The 22,299-nt window shown below is 54.7% G+C and overlaps 3 protein-coding genes across 7 annotated transcripts in view; 1 reads left to right on the forward strand and 2 right to left on the reverse strand.

Annotated features, from left to right (window-relative positions):
• The window catches only part of RNF40 (ring finger protein 40), a 16,765-nt gene extending 16,413 nt beyond the window's left edge, over positions 1 to 352 (reverse strand). The window contains exon 1 of the mRNA XM_034768182.1: positions 254 to 352. The gene's annotated coding sequence lies outside the window, so the exon portion shown is untranslated. The remainder of the gene's footprint in view (positions 1 to 253) is intronic.
• Positions 353 to 685: 333 nt separating this feature from the next.
• CCDC189 (coiled-coil domain containing 189) lies at positions 686 to 7,868 on the forward strand. 4 transcript variants are annotated; one of them, XM_034768322.1, is made up of 9 exons: positions 688 to 825; positions 3,893 to 3,924; positions 5,599 to 5,664; positions 5,875 to 6,044; positions 6,374 to 6,444; positions 6,593 to 6,709; positions 6,941 to 7,004; positions 7,360 to 7,443; positions 7,654 to 7,868. In XM_034768322.1, the coding sequence occupies exons 1-9, from the start codon at positions 799 to 801 to the stop codon at positions 7,830 to 7,832; spliced, it is 810 nt and encodes a 269-aa protein (XP_034624213.1). In that variant the 5' UTR covers positions 688 to 798; the 3' UTR covers positions 7,833 to 7,868. The 4 variants fall into 4 exon arrangements, with proteins under 4 accessions (XP_034624215.1, XP_034624214.1, XP_034624213.1 ...); XM_034768320.1 differs by having other exon boundaries at positions 693 to 825; positions 7,357 to 7,443; XM_034768324.1 differs by lacking the exon at positions 7,360 to 7,443 and having other exon boundaries at positions 686 to 825.
• A 157-nt stretch (positions 7,869 to 8,025) lies between these two features.
• Positions 8,026 to 22,299, reverse strand: part of PHKG2 (phosphorylase kinase catalytic subunit gamma 2) — a 19,508-nt gene continuing 5,234 nt past the window's right edge. The window contains exons 2-10 of one of the 2 annotated variants that reach the window (XM_034768254.1): positions 21,396 to 21,535; positions 20,601 to 20,776; positions 12,292 to 12,346; positions 11,831 to 11,896; positions 11,500 to 11,663; positions 11,041 to 11,131; positions 10,165 to 10,318; positions 9,844 to 9,969; positions 8,026 to 8,853 (exon numbers count right to left, since the gene is read on the reverse strand). In XM_034768254.1, the coding sequence (XP_034624145.1) occupies positions 8,539 to 8,853; positions 9,844 to 9,969; positions 10,165 to 10,318; positions 11,041 to 11,131; positions 11,500 to 11,663; positions 11,831 to 11,896; positions 12,292 to 12,346; positions 20,601 to 20,776; positions 21,396 to 21,490 (1,242 nt within the window). In that variant the 5' untranslated portion in view covers positions 21,491 to 21,535 and the 3' untranslated portion in view covers positions 8,026 to 8,538. The remainder of the gene's footprint in view (positions 8,854 to 9,843; positions 9,970 to 10,164; positions 10,319 to 11,040; positions 11,132 to 11,499; positions 11,664 to 11,830; positions 11,897 to 12,291; positions 12,347 to 20,600; positions 20,777 to 21,395; positions 21,536 to 22,299) is intronic. The other variant, XM_034768255.1, reaches the window with a different exon arrangement.

The raw sequence follows: 22,299 nt of genomic DNA on the forward strand, positions 1-22,299 counted from the left end.
CCCCCCCACCTGTCACCCCTCCCCCTCTCATCCTAACCCCCATCCCCACCTCTCCCCCCTTCCCACTTTCACTGCCCCCCCACCACCTGTCACCCCCTCGCCACCCTCCCCCCACCTCTCCTCCTCCTCCTCCTCCTCCTCACCCCCTCCCCAACCTCTCTCTCCCTTGCCACGTTCACTGCCTGCCCCTCCCCCACCGCCACCCCACTTCTCATCCCAACTCCCACCTGCCTCCCCCCCCGCTCGCTCTCACCTGCCTCGCGCTCCCACTCCCAGCGGCTTCCCTCGCCAGGCCCACCCCCCAGCCACTCCACTGCGCACGCGCTGACCTGACACTCCCAACACCCGCCCGCTACCTCGCGCTGCACATGCGCGGGACGAGGGGTTTTTTTTTTCCTTCTTCTCCCATTGGATGAGAGAGAGGGAGGGGCGGGGTTAGTCGACCAGTGGCCCGGCCGAAGATTGGCTGATGTTAGAGACCGGCTGGGGATTGGCTGAGAGGTGAAAGAGGCGTTCTGTGATTGGATCATGAAAGCCAGCCCTCAAAGAGAGACAAGCGCTGATTGGCCTAAGGCCGCTGAGCCGAAAAGACTGTTTTTGATTGGCTGAAGCCCGGGGGATATACATCGTGTGATTGGCTGGACAAAGATAACCTCGGCGATTGGCTGATGAGCTCTCACCCGTATAGTGAATCTTTCCCTGATTGGTTCCGGCCTCGATACCCTCTCTGATTGGCGGAGCGGGGGTTGCCGTGGCGACGTGGCCCGAGCGTTAGGGGGAGCCGGCGCCGCCGCAACGATGGTGCCGGGGGGCGGCCTGAAGCAGGTGAGCGGGGGGCCCGCGGGGCGGGGCGGGGGCTACGCTGCTGCCATGGCAACCGCGCCGCCAAGACCCGTCTACGAGGTGGGGCCGCGGCCCGTCTATCATCTCATGAATATGTATGAGTCTCGTCATACTTCCTGCGGTCGGCTCATTAATATTAATTAACTCATGAATATGCGCGGGCTCGTTAACCACCCGCCAGGTGATTCATATGCGTTGGCTAATTAATATTCATCGCCATCAATGCTCATAGCTAATTACTCACGTTAATGAGCTCGTTAACATTCACCCAATTAACACAGCTCAGCTAATTAGTACGAGCCAGCCAATTAACTAACACGCACGGCCCAATCAATAGGCAATACCTTGTTCCGCCTAATTAACTGAAGGGCTAATTAGCACGCGTGATTTAATTAATGTGCACATGCTAATTGGCATTAATTGCTCGACTAATTAGTATTCACCTAAAGTCAGTTCAACCCTCCATAGCCGCCCAGTTCTGATGGGAGACGCGGACGCTGCTGCAGAATCGACACCTCATGAATATTCATCAGCTCATGAATATTCGTCAGCCTGTGATTGTAGCATCTGATTAGTATTTGGAGGTCACTCCTCTCCAGGGAAATAGCCCTCACTAGGTGAGTGTAAGCAACCCCCGATGCAGCCGCGCATGAATATTTATGAGCATGTAAATATTCACCACTGTAGATATTCATCACCCCGTCCATTGGGGACGTTCGTTAACTCGCTGCAGCTCCTCATTCATTTGCCACTTAGTCCCTGTACACGATCGGATTATTATCACCATAGCAGCTAGGAGCAGCCCCCACCATGGACCAGGACCCCCTTGTGCTAGGTGCTGTATGTTATTTATTCGGTGTGTTACGGTAGCGCCTAGAAGCCCAGTCACAGCCCAGGAGGACCCCATTGTCCTAGGCGCTGTACAGACACAGAACAAAGAGACAATCCCTGCCCCGAAGAGCTGACAGTCCCCGTGTAAAACAAGACACCAGATGGAGCCCGACAGACCAACAAGGGAGCGATAGAGGCCAGCACGATGTGGCACACACCAGCAGCTAACCGCTGTCAAGTATTTCAATCGACAGTGAGATCCAGCACGAGAACCAGTGCGCAAGTGCTTCCTTTGGGAAATTGCTCCGACGCATTTTCACGGATCGTGGACACCAAGATCCAGGTCTATAAGACATTTGTTGTTCCAACACTTCTCTATGAATGCCAAACCTGGGTGACCTATCAACAGCACCTCAAGCGTCTGGAGAGGTACCACCAACTATGCCTCCGGAAGATCCTTTGTGTCAAGTGGCAAGATCACCGCACTAACTCCAGCATCCTCGTTGAAGCCAATGTCACCAGCATTGAAGCAATGATCCTCCCGCACCTTCTTCGCTGGGCTGGACATTGTTTGTGGATGCCAGACTCTCGCCTCCCAAAACAAGTCCTCTACTCTCAGCTCGCCCATGGTCAGAGATCCCGTGGTGGTCAGAGGAAATGCTACAAAGACTCATTGAAAACGTATCTTAAGAAAACTGATGTGGACATCACAAGCTGAGAGGAGCAAGCCACCAACCGACCCCAATGGTGCCATATCCTCCATCAGGCAGTGGCCCGCTACGAGGAGAAGCGCCTTGCCCTCAAAGTTGAAAAGCGAGAGAGAAGGAAGGAAAAAGAAAGAACTTTCTCCCAGCAGGCAGCTGGTCTGCCACGAAATGTCTGCACCTACTGCGGGCGGATTTGCGGTTCCAGGATCGGACTCCTGAGTCATCTCAGGACCCATATGTAAATCCATGATAAAGATCATCCTCGAATCGAGGAATCACCAATCATTTTAATTGTCATCACTCATTAATAATAATTCAACATGACTGTTCACCCCTTCATCACCTCCTTAATATGCATCATCTCCCTCATTTACCTTGATCACGCTCTGAATATCCAAACCCAGCATTACCTAATTACTTCCCCCTCAGTAAGATTTGTCACCTACTGAATTTCCACAGCTTTAAAAACACTCCTCATTGCAGGCATGTCAATGCTACGGACACTATAATAACGGGGTGGCCAACATACAGCACTTTTACCATTAAAGTGCAGCACCCAGAGCCCCGCCCCCCTTCTTCACCTGCCAGATTTTTTTTCAGGGGGCAAGCTCAAGACCTCTGCCTTGCAGAACCCATGAAATGCAAGGTGGAACAGATTACATAGCATAAATAGAGCTGTGACACTCGGAGTACCTTTCCCAGACCTGAAGAAGAGCTCTGTGTAGCTTGAAAGCTTCTCTCGCTCACCAACAGAAGTTGGTCCAATAAAAGATATTACCTCACTCACTTGGTCTCTCTAATATCCTGGGACTGACACACCTCTAACTACTCTGCATCCAATTAAAAGATTCTGGGGCGCTTGGAAATTATTGAGGAAAAGCGCTAAGAAATTGGTGGTATTATTATTATCAAAATAAAACATTTTGACATTACCAAAAGTAGGCAGTTCTACATTATCAAAATGAAACGTTTTGCTGGTTCCAAAGTGCCATTTTTCAAAATTTCTTCAAGAAATTTCAGCTTTTTGTTCTGATTCGGCACAAAAACAAATTTCAAAATGTCAGGAGGGAAATTCTGTTTTGTAATGTAGGTTCTTGTACATATATAGACTGTACATGTAGGCATGTCTCATGAAAAGTCACCAGCCACAGCTGATTAATCATGTCCTCATGAATATTAATCACATTGCTGAGCACCTCATGAATATCCATCACCTCCTGCCAGCTGATTGTCTCCTCACTGATGTTGAGCACCTTTGGTGGTTGGCTCATTATATTCCTCATTACACATGGGAAAATTGTCTCTTGGATTCTGATCATCTGATAGTTTTATTAATATTGAGCACTTTTACTTTTACTAACCCCTTAGGAACATCAACCAGCTAATTCTGGCCGCTGGCCAGGCTACCCCGCTCAGGGTGGGACATGTGGGACCTGTCATTCCCCCCATCCCAGTGTCTTGGCCCCATCCCCATCATATTCACTGACACCCCACACCACTGTCTCTTTCAGCCCCAGTGCCATGAAGCCAGGATCTGCATGTGGTGAGTAGCATCCAACCCCCTCCAAAGGGGGCACGCTGGGCACGTCGCTGTGTGGCTGTTACCCAGCCAGAGGCAGCTGCATCTCAGCGCCAGGCAAGCCATCCCCGGGCAGCGTCTCTGCATGGCTCTTACCCACCTCCCCACCCCCGAGGCAGCTGCATCTCAGTGCCAAGCAAGCCACCCATGTGGTGACGCTGTGTGGCTGCTACCCAGGTGCCCGACCCAAGCTGCAGCTTCTGATAGTTATGTCATGTGTATCTTATTGATTGCTCCCAAAAGTAGGCGGAGAACAAACAAGACAAAAGAACAAAAAAAAAAAGCAACCGGAAGGGTGAGGAAAGGAGAGCGCCATGTTGGTTTCCATCTGCTAGGAATAAATCAAAGGGGTCTAAAAAGTCAGACCAGATCTTTTCAAATTTGTCCGAGGTCCCTCTTCTCTGAAACGTTCCCACTCTTTAGCTGCCAGGTGGGCCAAGTCGCCATGCCAGACTTCTGCTCTTCTGCCCCATGGGTCACTTGGCTCCTAGCACTGCTCTAGAGAGCCAAACTTCCCGGGAGCTGAAGCGTTACTCAGCTGATGGGATTTAGCCCAAAGCTCAGTTCTGGGAAGGCCATTTAACCTCCTGCCTACTTCTAGCCAAAGGGTTGTATGTTGGGACACAAGTATGACGCTCCGTAGACCATGTGTTGAGTTTGTAATGGTTTGCAAGGCACTACCCCAGAGGTGGGCAAACTACAGCCCACGGGACCGTCCTGTGAGGCCCTTGAGTTCCTGGCCGGGGAGGTTAGCCCCCGGCCCCTCCCCTGCTGCCTCAGCTCGCCGTGCCGCCAGCGCTCTGGGCAGCAGGGCTGTGAGCTCCTGCCGGGCAGCGCGGCTGCGAGAGCCTCCAGCCTGCCCCAGTGTTCTAGACTGCACGGCAGCGTGGCTGGCTCCGGCCGGGTGGCGCGGCTGCCAGTCCTGGTGCTCTGAGCAGCATGGTAAGGGGGTGGGGAGTAGGGGGGTTGGATAAGGGGTAGGGGGTCTGGGGTGCCAGTCAGGGGACAGGGAGGAGCAGGAGGCAGTTTGATAGGTGTGGGAGTCCTAGCGGGACGGTTAGGGGTGGGGGGGTCCCGGGAGGGGGCAGTCAGGACAAGGAGCAGGGAGGGGTTGGATGGGTAGGGGAGTTCTGAGGGGGGTGAGAAGTAGGAGGGGCGGATAGGGGGCAGGGGCTTCCCTACCTGGCCCGCCATACAGTTTCGGAACCCCGATGTGGCCCTCAGGCCAAAAAGTTTGCCCACCCCTGCACTACCCCCTTGGCTAGGGTTCCAGGCCTGGCACAGGCAATCTAAATTAGGGACGGCCTTTTGGGCCAGGGTACATACCAGGCTACAGTTGGTCAGGTGAACCTCTCTCTACAGCAGTTCTGGAGTCTCTGGTGCACCCAGCACCTAGGACCAACTATGTCCTTAAAACGCAGGTAACGGGAACGCCCTGGAGTGGAGCAGGGAGGGGGTATTGTTGGTGCAGTATTTGGGAATGGCAGAACCGGCTCAGCCGGGAGACCCAAAGTATCTCCTGATCCTGCCATATTAATAGATGGTCTCTTGGTGATGTTCCCCAACGGGCTGTTGAGTCCGTGCTGGGGCTTCAAATGATACTCGTTCACGGCATTGGGGTCCCTCTCCCTGGTGCAGGAAGTACCTGGACGTTCACTCCATGGACCTCATCGACAAGGCGCAGACCACTGATGAGCTGAAGAGGTAACTGGTTTTAGGACTCAGGGAAGGCTCTGGTTAGTGCCCCCCAGCCCTGGGGAGACACCCCCTCCCCTTGCACCTAGGCTTGGGGTCCCCCTATTATCCTTCCATGGTAGGGAGAGCACCCCCTACCAGCCCCCTGTACTCTCATGTCCTGGAGGGGGCCCCTGGGGAGACACCCCACCCCTGCAGTCAGTGGCCCCCTCTCCGCAGGGTGCTGGCGGAGCTGTTCCAGCTGCAGGGCTGGGATTCAGACCCACGGGCCGCCATCTTGCTGGATCTCTACTTCTACACGGTGCAGTTCAGCCGGGAACACAGCTTCACCCGGGAGCAAAGCTCCGCCTTCTTCGCCATCGTCAAAGACACCCACGAGGCCTGTGTGGGTAAGAGAGGGGGCCGAAGGGAGGCACTGGCCTCAGTGGGAGGAGGGAGTCAGGGAACCGCGGGGGGGCTGAAGAAAGGGGAGGAGTCTCAGGGGAGGACCCTCTATGAGTAGGGATGGGCACAGGGAGGGGGAGGAGCCTACAAGGTGGGTGGGGCTCTCAGGAGGAGCCTGGAAGTTGGACATGGCTGTGGAGAGAGGCGGTGGGGGTGGGCATGGGGAAGGAAGGGGAGGAGCCTGGAAGACAGTGTGGTTGTTGGGGAGGAGCTTGCGGGGTGGGGGTGGCCATGGGGGGGTGCAGGTCCCTCACACTCATGTCTGTTCCCACAGAGACACCACTGCCCAATGTGGAGGAATGTTACCGCTACTTCACCGAGCTGCTCTTCTGCCACGCCGTGCGGGTGAGCCCTGCCCACAGGCCAGGGAGGGCCCCCGGCTGCTGCCAGCTCCCCCACAGCAGGGCCCGGTTAGAGGGATGAGTCTGGGGTGGGGAACCCCTGCCCATCTCCTGCCTCACCCTCTCCTCTCCCCCCCCCCCCCTCACGCCAGCGGCCTCCATTCAGCATCGACCTCTTCAGCCAGGAGCAGCTGGCACTCATGAGTGACTACGTGGTGAACACCTACTTCCGCCACTTCAAGCTGTACAAATACGCCTTCACACCCCAGGTATGGCGCCCCCTGGGGAATCCCATGGGGAATGGCACCTCCAGTGTCAGCCACGCCCAGCACCCCCTGGGGACCTGGCCTGCCCCACCACCCGCATGGCTTAGCTGCACACAGGCCCCCTTCCCGAGTCCTCCACCCACACGGAGCAGCTAGCAGAGGGCAGGCGTGCCCAGCCCTACACCTACCTCAGCCCTGCGGCTTCCAGGACTGGCCTGTTTTCTCACCTCGCAGGTCCGGCTGGACATATCGCTGTCCTACGTGGGAATGCCGGAGCCGGAGCCCGCAGCCGAGCTGGGTGAGTGGCTGGTGCTCGCTGAACCCCCAAAACTCTCAGCCATGTGGGTGGGCTTGAGAGGTGGCGGGGAGAGGGGGGGGCAAGAGATGATCGGGGCTTCTCCTTTCTGCTGCTGACCAAGAGCAACCCCTGGGGCCTTGGAGCCAAGGTGAAAATGCTATAACAGGACGGCAATTCCCAGCCAGACACTGGCTTTTTGATCCCAACAGAGTGGGGCACCTGAGGGTGCTGGGCGGACAAGCTCCCAGGCACCACAGAAGGGAGGAGGGGGCTTTAGGGGGCACAGGAAGGTGGAGCATCCAGCCGATGAAGCCAAGCCCCACCCTGATTAGCCAATGTCTTCACCCCCCAGCAGGAGAACAGGGTGAGAGCGTGACGGTGCCTGTGCCCCCAGCGCAAGAGGAGGAAGCCGACAGTGGAACCACAGCCCCCAGGGAGAGTAAGAGACCACCGCTGCCTCGAGGAGTGAGGCCTGGAACAAGACCCAGGGCCTTTCCCCTTGGGGGGCAAGCGGGGCCTCCAGGCAGGCCCCAGGGTGGGGATGGGGAATGGGACCCAGGCCTTTTCCTTCTAGGGGGCACTAGCCCTGCTCTGGCCCCAGGGCGGGGGAGCTGGTTGGCTGCACTCTTCACCGCACTCTCCTCTGCAGGCCCCAGGGCCCCGCTGCGGGAATACATCTCGGCTCAGCTCTGCCAGGAGCTGGCCCAGCTGCGGCTGGCGGTGGAGGAGCGGCTACGGGCGAGCGAGGAGCAGTTCAATGCTAAGCTGGCCCTGCTGGAGAAGGTGCCCAACTCCCCCAAAGGGGGCAGCCGGGGCCACCAGAAGTGAGGGGAGAGGAGAGGGCAATAAAGGACTCCGATTCTATGGTGGTGCCATGTCTTACTACCCTGGGAAACTGCCCCCTGCTGGGGGGGAACCCCAGTCTCAAGGTCCCCCCTCCTGCCCCTGCCCCAGGGAAGACAGCTCCCAGACCTGGGGCCCGTGCTGGGAGCGCAGATGAAGGAAGGAGCCCCAGGCGCCGTAGGGGTCACAATAGACTTTTATTCTAATTCACAGGAATTCAGACTACAGGAAAAACATAAAAATTAACCAAGCTACATCAACGGGGCCTGGCTGAGCCCAGCGGGGAGGGGGGAGCATTTGGCCCCATCTCCCCAACTCTGCCATCTGGGCGGAAGGGAGGATTTAGCCCCATCTCCCCCAGGATGCAATACTGAGCCAGTAAAAAGAAGCCAAGGGCAGGGGGTGCGAGCTGCCCCCGCATCCTAGACATATGCACACAGCATGCCAGCCACCCCCACCCCCTCCGCCAGACACACACGGGGTCCCTAAACCTCACCCAGGCAGGACTGCCCCTTCCTGTCCCAGAAATCCCGGACAAACCTGCACTAGGGCCCCCCCTGCACTGGGGGGGGGGGGGTTTCCCCCTGGCTTGACGTTCAGTGCAACCATCCCCCACCCCCCTCCACTTGCAGTTCCCAGGCTATGGGGGGCCACCCCGGGATCTCCCGCAGCCCAGCCTGGTCCCTGCCTCCTAGTGGAGAGGAGCAGTGGTGCTGCAGTAGTGCTCCGCCTCCTCGCCCTGGCCCAGCTCCGCCCCCTCGCCCTCAGCGCCCATTAGGGCCAGCAGCAGGGCCTTGGGCAGGTTCTCGAAGAGGGCGGCGCGGTTCTGCTGCTCGCCCTTCTTCACCCAGTGGCCGTAGATGCGGAAGGCGCAGGCGTCGATGAGCTTGCGCACGCCCTTCAGCGCGTAGGGGTCGCGCAGCAGCAGCTCCCGCGTCACCGGCCGCGTGCGCACCCGGTAGCTGTTGAACATGCGGATGGAGGCCAGCACCGTCCACACCAACACCTACCACACGGGACAGACCATCAGCAGGGGGGTGGGGGTGCCTGGGAGAGACCATTATCCCAGTGGGTGGGGAACACGGGCGAGCCCAGTATCCCTGTCCCAGATGTGGGGGGAAATGGGGCAGCAGGAGAGACCATTAGCACAGGGCAGAGGGGGAGGCCACAGGGGAGACCGTTTTCCCATTGCAGGGGGGATGGCAGAGACCATTATCCTGCTGTGAGGAGGAGAGGCCAGGTGGCAGAGGAGAGACCATTACCCCCACCAGGGGGGGAGGGGGGGGGGGGGGAGCGGCCGTCGCCCGGGGGGGGGGGGGGGGGGAAGAAGAGGACTATTCCAGCAAAGGGGAGAAGGGAAAAAGGAATAGGGATTGGGGGAGTCACAAGAGCCCCTTAAAGCAGCATATGGAGGAGGGGGGCATGTACCCTGAAGAGCCCAGCAAAGCCCATCAGCTCAGTGCAGTGGGGGGAGAAGGGGAACCTGAGATAGCTGGGGAGAGGGAGAACCTGGGAGACCATTAACTCAGTGCAGTGAGGGGAGAGGGAGACCCCAGGAGAGCTCAATGCAGGCAGGAGGGGATGAGGGAGAACCCGGGAGAGCCCATTAGCTCAGTGCAGTGGGGGAGAGGGAGAACCCAGGAGAGTTCAATGCAAAGGGGAGGGGGAGAGGGAGAACCCGGGAGAACCCATTAACTCAGTGCAGTGGGGGGAGAGGGAGAACCCAGGAGAGCCCATTAGCTCAGTGCAGCGGGGGGAGAGGGAGAACCCGGGAGAGCCCATTAGCTCAGTGCAGTGGGGGAAGAGGGAGAACCCGGGAGAGCTCAATGCAGATGGGAGGGGAACCTGGGAAAGCCCATTAGCTCGGTGCAGGCCAGGGGGAGTTATTGGGGACACAGGAGGGAGGGGGTTCTTGCTGGAAGGGCCCATTACAGTGATGGGGAAAGCCCTGGAAGAGCCCCAGCTCGTGGGGGAAGGGGAGAAGGAGGTGACTCACCCTGAACCGGCGGTAGGGGCTGAACAGCCGGACCGGGCGCCCCACGCAGCGCTCAAAGAAGGGATGTTGCAGGGCCTGCTCCGCCGTTAGCCGCTCCGACGGCTCCACACGCAACAGCCGCGAGATCTGCAGGGACAGGAGGAGTCAATGGGGCCTGAGCCACTAGACCATGGGGTGCCGCGGGTGTGTGTGTGTGAAACTGTTCCATTCAGAGGGGGTGGGGAGAGGCTGATTGATCTGGGGATGGAGTTGGGGGGTTGCGACTGCAGGAGGAGGCTGATCCAATCTGGGATGGAGGGGTGGGGGGACTCCTGCTCTCACCAGGTCCTTGACGGTGTCAGAGCGGTCATCCCACTCCGGAGAGCTGAACTGGTAGTGCCCCTCCATGATCATGCGCAGCATCAGCATCTGCTTGCGGTGCCAGAACGGGGGCGAGCCGGCCAGCAGGGAGAAGAAGATCACACCACATGCCCACCTGCGGGGAGGAGAGGTGGGGGGGAGGTCACGCTGCGGTTCCATGAGCCAGACCTAGGGCAGGCAGCGCCACTGGGAGGGGGACAGATAGACAGGGAAAGATGGACAAACACAGACCAATGGGTGGGGATGGATGGACAGACGGATCCTTGGCCTGGAACCACAGACACTACTCAGCCATAACGACTCTGCAGGGAGGGGGCAGAGGGTGGAGCCAGGAATGGGATCGGGGGGGGGGATCATCAGCAAGAGGGGCCAATGGCCACTGGGTGGGGAGCTAGGACCTTCCCCCCACCAGCTGGCAGTCAGGGCCACATCCCCCGCACCCTCTCAGGCCAGACCCATCACTTGCCAGGTGGGACCATGTGGACAGGGCTGGAACACAGACAAAATGGGGGGGGGAGGAGTCAGGTCATTCCAACTGGACCCATCAGGGTGCTGATGCTGGGTGTGGGCAGGGGGGCGAGGAAGCCACTAGCTAGGGAAATGGTCAGGATCCCCCCACCACCCCTCCTGCACACAGGGTGGGTGGCCAGCAGGGAGTACATGGGGGTGTCTAAGAGCCATGATGGGAACTGAGGTAGATGGGACAAGCCCACCCGCCCCCCCCCCCCCCCCCCCCCCCCGGGAATGCCCCCTCTCTGCCCCCCCCCCCCCCCCCCCCCCCCCCGAATGAGCCATTCTCCCCACAGCCCAGCGGTGGCTGCTGGAACAGGGACTCACAGGTCCACTTCCTGGCCGTAGCCCGGGTGCGTCTCATCCATGGAGCACTTGAGGATCTCTGGGGCTAGGTACCCGGGGGTCCCGCACAGCTCTGGGGTGGAGAAGGGGGAAGAGAGACACCCGGGCATGAGTGAGCAGGGACAAACAGTGCCCTCCAATTCCCTCCCGGATCAGCCACACCTGCCCCTGCCCCCCACCCCCCCCATTGAAGCAGTCCCCAGCAGCCTCCCCTCCTGCCCAGCCATGTCCTCCCTTTCCCCAACCCTGGGTCAGCCCCCACGTCCAGCCAGCCCCCCAGATTGAAGTATGTGCTCCCCTCCAACTCCCCCCCCCATCAGTCAGCCCCTTGACCTCTCCCCTCCCCACGCCCCCTGGATTGACCCCGCTAGCTCAACCCTCCCACTGACCATAGATCAGCTTGGCCTCCCCCGAGGCCCCTCCCGCCCAGCCCGCTCTGACCCCGCAGTTTCTGGCCTGGCTCCAGCCGGCAGGAGAAGCCGAAGTCGGAGAGCTTTATATTGAGCTGATCGTCCATGAGGATGTTCTCGGGCTTCAGGTCACGGTGGATGATGTGGCTGGCATGCAAGTAGCTCACCGCCTCCAGCAGCGCTCGCATGATGCACCTGGAGGGTGTGGAGGGCAGGGGGAGAAGAGAGAAACAGATCACGCCTGCAGCCACCGCCTTGCCCAACAGGGGGCGCTGTGGGGAGCAGGGCAGGAGCACTGACTGTGGGGGAGCTCCCGGCTACTCCAGCCCCAGCTTCCGCCAGCAGGGGGCGCTGTACAGTACCTGGTCTCCTTCTCACTCAGGGTCACTTTCTCCGTCAGGTAGTCAAAGAGCTCCCCACGCCGCATCCTGGGGAGAGAAGGGGATTGTCAGCCAGCTGGGAGGTGGGCGGGCGGGGGGAGAATTGGCCCTGGTGGGGTGGGTGGAAATCGTACTAGGGAGCGGATGGAGTGGGAGGGAGCCCAATCAGGACGTTCAGAATCTGGGGGCACCACTTCTCCTGATCCATGGGCACAGGCGCCCCATACCACACAACCCTGGGGTCTGCAGGAGGCTGGCTGGCTCCATTCCTGGCGTGAGAGCCCCAGCATATGGGGGGCCCCTGCAGGGAGTGGGGCAGATGTGAGTGTGCCAGGGGGCCCCTGCGGCGTGGCAGACCCCTGCAGGGGAGGTGGGGTGGGGGTCACTCGTGGCAGGGTCCTGGTGGGAGAAGTGGGGGCTGGGTGCAGGGATCTCATACTCACAGATCAAACACCAGGAACATGAATGTGGACGACTCGTAGGAATCGATGAGTGTGACTGTGGGGAGAAAGAGGAGTGAGAGGATGGGCGGTACAGCGGCACACTCCTTGTGTCAGGGGTGGGACATCCTGCCAGAGGGGTGCCCAGGAGATTGGGGGGGGGTGTCACTGGGTATACAGGCACTGCAAACAAGGTGTGTTCTTAACTGGGGTTAAACTAGCAGTGAAGACACTGTGGCTTGGGTTAGCAGGGGGAAATTGACACCAGCCGTCTAGACTTCAAAGCACCGCCGGCTGGAAACGGACAGGGAGAGGTTACCCTTGGTTTGTTTTCTGTCTGCTTATCTCGGGTCAGGGAAACGGAAACAGTAAAGCATCGAAATGAGCAACAGCGAAACAACTGCAAAGCCAGCGCTGGCCAGCCTGGGAGCCGAAGAAAGCGACAGAGAATGTGAGCAAACGGCGAGCAGAGCTGAGGATCGAGGCGAAGGACGATGCCGAGTGGCAAGCCCTAGAAGGTGAGAAGCGAAGAAGAGCGAGACGCAGCGGCTCTTAAAGGAGCTGTGGAGCGGAGAGAGAAAGAGCTCCAAGAAGGGGAGCAGCGGACGTATAACCTGGACAGATCCCAGACTCCCCAGTCTCTCCCTCCACTCAAGGAACCCTTCGCTCAGAAAAGTTGTATCCTGTGGACACGGAATCAGCCAGCACTAAAGAATATCTGACCACTTTTGAATGGCTCTGTGAGATTCACAATAGTCCTGATGACAAGAACGTCCCACCCTGATTACCAGACAGTTTTGCAAAGCTTTGAATGTGTTTAATGAAATGCAGCTTCAGGAAGCTTTGCTAGCCCGTACCCTGCATTTCAAAAAGCTGTTTTACAAAGGTTCCCCGTTACCCCTGAAGCGTATAGGTTGAAATTTAGAAATTTCAGGAAAGGCGCTGGCCTGAGTCATAGCGAACACGCCTGTAAGATGTGGGACCACAAGGAAATGGATAAAGGGGAAGAGGGCTGAGGATTATGGCCGATGGTTTGATCTCTTTGCTCCGGAACATTTCTTGCGTATGTGCACTGACAACGGTAGGAACAGTCTGTGGGAGAAATCTTTACAATCTGTGGACGAGATGGCCACTCTGGGTGACTCCTTTGTGCAAGCCCAGATGTCCAACGAGTGCAAGCTGCAGAAGGAGGGACCCAACCCCAGCATAAAAGGGGATCCCATTTTACCCCGGGAAGAAGGAGGCCTAAGGACTCACCGCTGCAGAATCATTCCCCTCCTGAAAATCCTCATCACAAACCTCCTGGGAAAGAGGAGGATCCCAGTCGGTGTTTCCAATGTAACTCCACTGACCACCTGAGAAATCAATGTCCTGGGCTAAAAGAAACCAAGCCCCAGCCAACCCACATTAATGCAACTGTCTCCAGAGCTACCCCAATGAGTTTTGTGAGGACTGGCCTGGAGGGGGGAGCTATGGAATTTATTAAGGCTGTGAGAGTAAATACCAAGGGATTCGTGGTGTGGAGATACACCGGAGCCCAGATCTCTCTGGCCCAGGGAAGCATGGACCAAAAGGCTGACATGTTACCTGACCAAAAGTCCTGCTGTGGGAGGATATTCCTGTACCTTTAGCCAAGGTGCATGTGGACTGGGAAGGTTTGGAAGGGGTCTTGACGTTGGGGTGCTGGATCGTATCCCCCTGGAAATGCTTGTTGGGAATGATATTTTGCCTACGGCTAGGGCTATTAATGTGGTAACTTGTAGCAAAAGGGAATATTGTGCTGGGATCCCAGAGGAGAGTGGTGAAGTCCCAGAGACTGCTGAGGGGCGTCTCTCTAGCTCCTCTGGAGCAGAAACAGCGTGTTTCCAGATGTGGGAAGGGGCTGAGGCTGTGTCCTGCACGGCAGAGAAAAGTAGCATGCCCTCGGACCGGGTGCGAAGGGAGAAGAGATGAGCGAATTGCAATACCTGCTCGTCAAGGATCAGAAGAAAATGCCCATCAAACGGGCAGGTAAGAGGCCTGCTAGATGGTCATGGACTTTGGGGGGGAGGTTCTGCAGTCCCCCTCACATTAGCAGAGGGGCTCCCTGAGGCCACTTCTATCCCCCACTCGGTCTGAACCCAGATCTCTGAGGCAGCAGGGCCAGGACTCAGCCATTCGGCCACAGTGCCTTTCTCTAGCCTCCCCATTCTGTGCTCCAGCTGCATGTTTTGATTAGCCTTTTTCTAGCCTCCCCGCACTTCCCAGAGCTAGTGATAGGACCCAGGAGTCCTGACTCACAGCCTCCTCTGCTCTGACCCATTAGACCCCACTCCCTTCTCAGAGCTAGGGGTGGAAACCAGGAGTCCTGGCTTCCAGAGGTCCCTGCTCTAACCACTGGACGCCACTCCCCTCACAGGTGGGGACAGAACCCAGGAGTCCTTGTTTCCCAATCCCCTTCGTATGGCTCACCAATAATGTTTGAAACTTTTAGAGACTCAACTTAGATCCCCATGGTGCAGGCTGTGGGATCCCCAGGACGGGTATCTGATGAGTAGGGGAATGTAGCTGAAACAGTCATTAAAAAGTTACAACTCTAGACCTGTGGGTTCTACTTCTGGTTCAAGTTGCAGTGGGGGAAGTCTAGGTTGGATATTAGGAAACACTATTTCACTAGGAGGGTGGTGAAGCACTGGAATGGGTTGCCTAGGGAGGTGGTGGAATCTCCTTCCTTAGAGGTTTTTAAGATCAGGCTTGACAAAGCCCTGGCTGGAATGATTTAGTTGGGGATTGGTCCTGCTTTGAGCAGGGGGTTGGACTAGATGACCTCCTGAGGTCCCTTCCAACCCCGATATTCTATGATTCTATGATTCATTGAATGGCTGAATTCCAAACTGACTCAGCCCTGGAAAGCATCAATATCTGCAGCGCGTTACCACCCGCTGAAAGGGCAGAGGCGTCGTCTGTGTTGCAAGAACACAAAGAAGTGTTTTCTCGCGAGCCAGGGAAGACACACTCGCTAACTCATAAGATCATTACAGAATGGCCACAGTCACCTCCCAGCAGACCCTCCAGGGCTACTGGCAAGATGCAGGAACAAATTCAAACAGCAATACAAAACATGTTAGACCTGGGAGTACTTAGAGTCTGACAGCTCTTGGGCGTCATCTGTGGTCTTGATCTCTAAGAAATAAAACACTGTACGGTTTTGTGTTGATTATAGAAAACTCAATGGTGTTACAATACCAGTTGCGTATCCCATGCCTAGAATTGATGATATAATGCACATTTTAAGCAAAGCTAAATATCTCCACTCTTCTGATTTAACTCGAGGTTATTGGCAGATTCCTTTAGATAAGGGTGCTCAGAAAAAAAAAAATCTGCTTTCATAGATTCATAGATTATAGGACTGGAAGGGACCTCGAGAGGTCATCGAGTCCAGTCCCCTGCCCGCATGGCAGGACCAAATACTGTCTAGACCATCCCTGTTAGACATTTATCTAACCTACTCTTAAATATCTCCAGAGATGGAGATTCCACAACCTCCCTAGGCAATTTGTTCCAGTGTTTAACCACCCTGACAGTTAGGAACTTTTTCCTAATGTCCAACCTAGACCTCCCTTGCTGCAGTTTAAACCCATTGTTTCTGGTTCTATCCTTAGAGGCTAATGTGAACAAGTTCTCTCCCTCCTCCTTATGACACCCTTTTAGATACCTGAAAACTGCTATCATGTCCCCTCTCAGTCTTCTCTTTTCCAAACTAAACAAACCCAGTTCTTTCAGCCTTCCTTCATAGGTCATGTTCTCAAGACCTTTAATCATTCTTGTTGCTCTTCTTTGGACCCTTTCCACTTTCTCCACATCTTTTTTAAAATGCAGCGCCCAGAACTGGACACAATACTCCAGCTGAGGCCTAACCAGAGCAGAGTAGAGCGGAAGAATGACTTCTCGTGTCTTGCTCACAACACACCTGTTAATGCATCCCAGAATCATGTTTGCTTTTTTTGCAACAGCATCACACTGTTGACTCATATTTAGCTTGTGGTCCACTATAACCCCTAGATCCCTTTCTGCCGTACTCCTTCCTAGACAGTCTTTTCCCATTCTGTATGTGTGAAATTGATTTTTCCTTCCTAAGTGGAGCACTTTGCATTTGTCTTTGTTAAATTTCATCCTGTTTACCTCAGCCCATTTCTCCAATTTGTCCAGATCATTTTGAATTATGACCCTGTCCTCCAAAGAAGTTGCAATCCCTCCCAGTTTGGTATCATCCGCAAACTTAATAAGCGTACTTTCTATGCCAATATCTAAGTCGTTGATGAAGATATTGAACAGAGCTGGTCCCAAAACAGACCCCTGCGGAACCCCACTCGTTACGCCTTTCCAGCAGGATTGGGAACCATTAATAACAACTCTCTGAGTACGGTTATCCAGCCAGCTATGCACCCACCTTATAGTAGCCCCATCACTAATATGGGACTCTGAGTTCATAATGGCACCTTAGAGACTAACATTTATTTGGGCATAAGCTTTCGTGGGCTAGAACCCACTTCAGCAGATGCATGGAGTGGAAAATACAGGAGGCGGGTATAAATACACAGCACATGAAAAGATGGGAGTTGCCTTACCGAGTGTGGGGTCAGTGCTAACAAGGCCAATTCAATTAGGGTGGACGTGTCCCATTTCCAACAGTTGACAAGGTGTGAGTATCAACAGAGGGAAGATTATTTTTTGTAGTGACCCAGCCACTCCCAGTCTTTATTCAGGCCTAATTTGATGGTGTCCAGTTCGCAAATTAATTCCAGTTCTGCAGTTTTCGTTGGAGTCTGTTTTTGTTGTTGAAAAATTTCCACTTTTAAGTCTGTTATTGAGTGACCAGGGAGGTTGAAGTGTTCTCCGACTGGTTTTTGAATGTTACAATTCTTGATGTCTGATTTGTGTCCATTTATCCTTTTGTGTAGAGACTGTCTGGTTTGGCCAATGTACATGGCAGAGGGGCATTGCTGGCACATGATGGCATATATCACATTGGTACACGTGCAGGTGAACGAGCCCCTGATGGTGTGGCTGGGTCCTACGATGGTGTCCCTTGAATAGATACGCAGACAGAGTTGGCAACGGGGTTTGTTGCAGGAATTGGTTCCTTTCTACCTGCTTACTGTATTTCCCACTCCGTGCATCTGATGAAGTGGGTTCTAGCCCATGAAAGCTTATGCCCAAATAAATGTGTTAGTCTCTAAGGTGCCACGGGGACTCCTCGTTGTTTTTACCGATACAGACTAACACGGCTGCCCCTCTGAAACCTGAGTTTATAATGGTACCATTTGGCTTGATGGATGCTGGAACCAACTTTCAGAGGCTGGTCAACCAAGTGTTAACATAGCTGCAAACCATTTAAGGCCATCACAGTGTTGAGCAACACTTGGGCTGATCACAAAAAACTCTCAGAAGTTGTGCTGGCAAAGCTCAAAGAGTCAGGCCTACCCATAAAAGCCTCTAAGTGTAAAATTGGAGCAGCCAAAGTTCCTTCTTTGGAACACTGGGAAGGGGGAAGGTCACATATCCCATGAGCCCTTAAAAGTTGAAGCCACTGGAAACTGGCCTGTACCTCAAACCAAAAAAAAGGGGCAGGCTTTCATAGGTCTGGTAAACTATTACTTGAGGTTTGTGCGTGGGTTCAGCGCCATTGTATCTGCAATCCCAGACCTATGTAAAAACAAATAAACCTAACGCAGTCGTGTGGACGAAGGCACATCAAGAGGGCTTTGATAAGGTGAAGAAAATCTTGTCCGAAAAAGCCTGTTCTAGCTAGTCCAGATTTTGACAAAAATGTTTGAACTCTGTACAGGTGCATCAGCCATTGGTCTAGGCTCTGTGCTGATCCACATGGGGGAAAAAACACATCAACACACATCCCATCACCTTCTTCAGCAAACAACTGACACCCACCAACAAAATGATTCTGTCATAGAAAAAGAACGTTATGCTACAGTGTAGGCCCTTAATTGCTTGACTGCCTATCTGATTAACAGAAAATTCAGGGTATTGATGGATCATTCACCATTAATCTGGTTAAAAAAAACTAAACGTTCAAATTTCCAAGCTTCTTTGTTGGAGTCTTATACTCCAAGAATTTGATATGGAAATTGTACCTATAAAGGGAAAGGAAAACATGGTGGAAGATCCCCTATCCAGGAAAGAGGGCCCTCACCTGCTGCCTCCAGGTCAGCCAGTGGCTAATCTCACCGCAGCTCTGTAAAGGGGGAGGTGTGACAGAATGTACTTCTGTAGTCACACCCTACACACGATTGTCATAATCTTTGTTAAGTACACCCTGTAAGGGATCATTTGAAAACTCGTAATTTGCTAATCATTGTCGTCCTGATAAAATGTGTGTGGAAATATTGTATGTGAAGTTAGGGGGGAGAGATAGCTCAGTGGTTTGAGCATTGGCCTGCTAAACCCAGGGTTGTGAATTCAATCCTTAAGAGAGCCATTTAGGGATCTGGGGCAAAAATCTGTCTGGGGATTGGTCCTGCTTTGAGCAGGGGGTTGGACTAGATGACCTCCTGAGGTCCCTTCCAACCCTGATATTCTATGATTCTCTGATATTCTACGTTATAACATTCCTCTGTATGGTGTTATTAACGCATGTTCCAAACCGAGGTTGGCAAACAAGTCTATCACAAACAAAGGAAAGGGTGCTCGACTTAATTTCATTTAAGCAGTAAGCAGAGTCATCAAGCAGGAAGGGAAACAAAGGAAGCTCAAACAGGTGAGAAAAAAGCAGCAGGGAACATCCTTCCACACAGACTTTTTGTCTCTTGGAACCAAGCTTGAAATGTTTTTCAAAAGAGCGACAAACTACAAAAATGAGGGACAAACACCCCAAGACATCCCTCTCTCTCTCTCTGCCCATCGATTCCCTGCACCTAAAGGGACAAAGGAAGCAGCCACTGGACTGCAGAAGGGGTCCTAAGCTAAGAAGTTTGGTCAAACTGCTGAGCGCAAGTGGTCAGAAAACAAACTGTTAAATTCAAAGCAAGGTTAAGTTAGCCTCCAGTTGCATTTTATCTTTATTTTTCTTGTAAGCATTTCTGACTTTTATGCCTCATTACTTGTACTCACTTAAAATCAATAACAAAAACAACCACAAGTTTAATGAGTACAAAGAGAGAGATTTCATCTAATCCAGTATGTTTAAAGTGAAGTATCTGGGAAACTCCACTGGGGTGGCAAGTTGTGTGCATTATTCCTATTAAAGAAATAATGGACTTAATGTAACTTGTAGTGTCCAGGAGAGGGTTGGGCACAACAGGACATACATTTCTGGGGGAGAAATCTTAAAACTGGGGGTGTGTTGGGGGTCACCCTGCAGTACAACCCAGGCTGGTGAGAGCCAGAGTGTAACCAGGTGTGGCTGGCAGCCTGCTGCTGCACACAGACACACAGGGTGTGATTTGCATGCTGTTTGTGAGCAGTCCAGGTGGCAGGCACTTCAGAAAGGTTGCAGGAAGGAGTGACACAGCTGTTCATTAGTCTGGACTGCATCCTGGTATGTGACAGGGGTAGTAGCAGGGGTGGGACCTCCTGTCATAGGGGTGCCCAGGAAAGCTGGAGGGTGTCACTGGGTAGAGAGGCACAGCAAAAAGGCGTGTTCTTCACTGGGGTTAACCTAGCAGTGAAGACAGAGTGACTTGGGTTAGCAGGGGGAAAATCAACTCCAGTCCTCTAGGCTTCAACCTGAGCTGTTAAAACTTCACCTCTACTTCACAGCTCCCTGGGTGCAAGCAGCGATGTGTGTTTCACTACAGTCAAATGTACATCTGGGAACAAAGAATGTTGGCCATGCTACAGGATGGGTGACTCCGTCCTGAGAAGCAAGTGACTCTGAAAAAAGATTTGGGGGCCATGATGGATAATGAGCCGATCATGAGCTCCCAGTGCGATCCAGCAGTGAAAGGTCTAACACGATCCAACGGCTGGAAACTGAAGCGAGGCAAATTCAGCTTGGAAATAAAGCGGACACGTTTAACAGTGAGCATAATTCACCATTAGAACGAATCACCAAAATTCACAGGGGATTCGCCGTCCGTGGCAAATTTAAATCAAGACTGGATGTTTGTTTGTTTTTAAAACATCCACTCTGCTCCATAAGGAATAACTCAGGGAAGCTCTCTGGCCTGTGTTATACAAGAGATCAGACTAGATCATCCCAATGGTCCATTCTAGCTTTGGAATCCATGATCTCAAGACCACCCCTGTTTTTTGCAGTGTAAACATACCCACTTACAGACATGGGGTGTCCCGGGGGGATGGAGGGTGTCACTCACTGATGTAGGGGTGCCCTGCCACCTGACGCAGGATGGCAATCTCCTTGCCCGTGGAGGTCCGCACCTCCTCCAGCTGCTGCGGGGTCATGCGCTCCGAGGTCACCTCGATGATCTTCACCGCAAACTCCTGCCCCGTCTGCTTGTGCACACATCGCCGCACCACGCTGCTCACGCCCCTGCCATGGACAGACCAACCGACACCACCATGAGACAGACAGACACCCACAGCCCTCCACACCCTATCCGTTCATATGTTCCAAGTCCAGACGGAACCACTGTGATCATCTCGTTCCAATGGCTAATGACTTTCACTGTTAAACGTTTACAAATTCAGATTACAGATAAGATGTAGAGTTTCAACTTCCAGCTGTTGGATCGTGTTAGATCTTTCTCTGCTAGACTGAAGAGCCCATCATCCAATTTTGTTCCCCGCATAGATACTTATAGACTGTGAGCAAGTCACCCCCAAGGTTCTCTTTCTTAAGCTAAATAGACTGAGCTCCCTGAGTCTCTCACTATTAGGCAGGTTTTCCAATCCTTTGATCATTCGCGTGGCTCTTTTCTAACCTCTCCAGTTTATCAGCATCACCTGCTCACCCACCTGCCACAGACAGACAGGCACCCCAGTGAGACAGACAGACTGACACCCACAGACCCTCTCCCCCTCCCCCCGCCACACACACCACACTGATCACAGACAGATCTCGCTGCCCATCCCCGTGCACACAGAGCCCCCCCTCCTCCCCCAAAAAACCCTCCCTCCGAGCAGGGAGCGAGACCCTTCCCCTGCCCCACCTGCCGATGACGTCCTTGGGGTCATACTTCTGGTAGAACTCCTTGGCGCCGGCCCAGTCGGGCAGCTCGTCGTCTAGCCCCACGCCTCGGGTCATGCTGGCCGGCTCGCCCGGAGCTGGGCTCCAGGACCCCTGCACCTGCTGGGGGAAAGACGAGTCAGACAGCAAGTGGGGAGGGAGCAGTGATCTGTCCCATAGAAACCCCCCCCACACACACCACCCTCCAGCATGGGAGACCCCCAGCGCAGCCAGTTGACCCCATTCCCTCCCCCAGCCAACTCACTTCACCTCCCCCAGTTCCCCACTTCTCTTCCCCAGCACTCCCTATTCCAGCTCGCCCACCCCCTTTCCCTCTCCCCTCTGGACAACCAGCCAGACCACCCACCTCCTTGCATCCCTCCTCAGCCAGCCTCACCCCTGTGACCCCTCCCACAGAGTGCCCCCTCCCCATTCATGTGCCCCTCCATCTTAGCCTCCTCCCACAGAGCCCCCCTTCCCCACTCATGTGCCTCCCCTCCCCAGCCATCTACCCCCCGCCCCTGTCTAGACCCTTCCAAGATGGTGCCCCCCAAAGTGACTCTTGCTGAGGTCTGATCACCCCAAGCCTGGGGGCTGGGAATGGGGTACAGTGAAAGGGGGGCTCTCTGGCTTGGGAAAAGGGTGTTGGGAGGGGGGTAGATGGCTGGGGAGGGGAGGCACATGAGTGGGGAAGGGGGGCTCTGTGGGAGGAGGCTAAGATGGAGGGGCACATGAATGGGGAGGGGGCACTCTGTGGGAGGGGTCACAGGGGTGAGGCTGGCTGAGGAGGGATGCAAGGAGGTGGGTGGTCTGGCTGGTTGTCCAGAGGGGAGAGGGAAAGGGGGTGGGCGAGCTGGAATAGGGAGTGCTGGGGAAGAGAAGTGGGG

Source organism: Trachemys scripta, chromosome 4 (assembly GCF_013100865.1).
Source record: "Trachemys scripta elegans isolate TJP31775 chromosome 4, CAS_Tse_1.0, whole genome shotgun sequence".
Taxonomy (NCBI): domain Eukaryota; kingdom Metazoa; phylum Chordata; order Testudines; family Emydidae; genus Trachemys; species Trachemys scripta.

Coding starts and splice junctions, on each gene's coding strand:
- CCDC189 (XM_034768320.1), top strand. CDS start 799: ATGGTGCCGGGGGGCGGCCTGAAGCAG. Junction 5,665..5,874: donor ACCACTGATGAGCTGAAGAG/GTAACTGGTTTT, acceptor CCCTCTCCGCAG/GGTGCTGGCGGAGCTGTTCC. Junction 6,710..6,940: donor AATACGCCTTCACACCCCAG/GTATGGCGCCCC, acceptor CTCACCTCGCAG/GTCCGGCTGGACATATCGCT.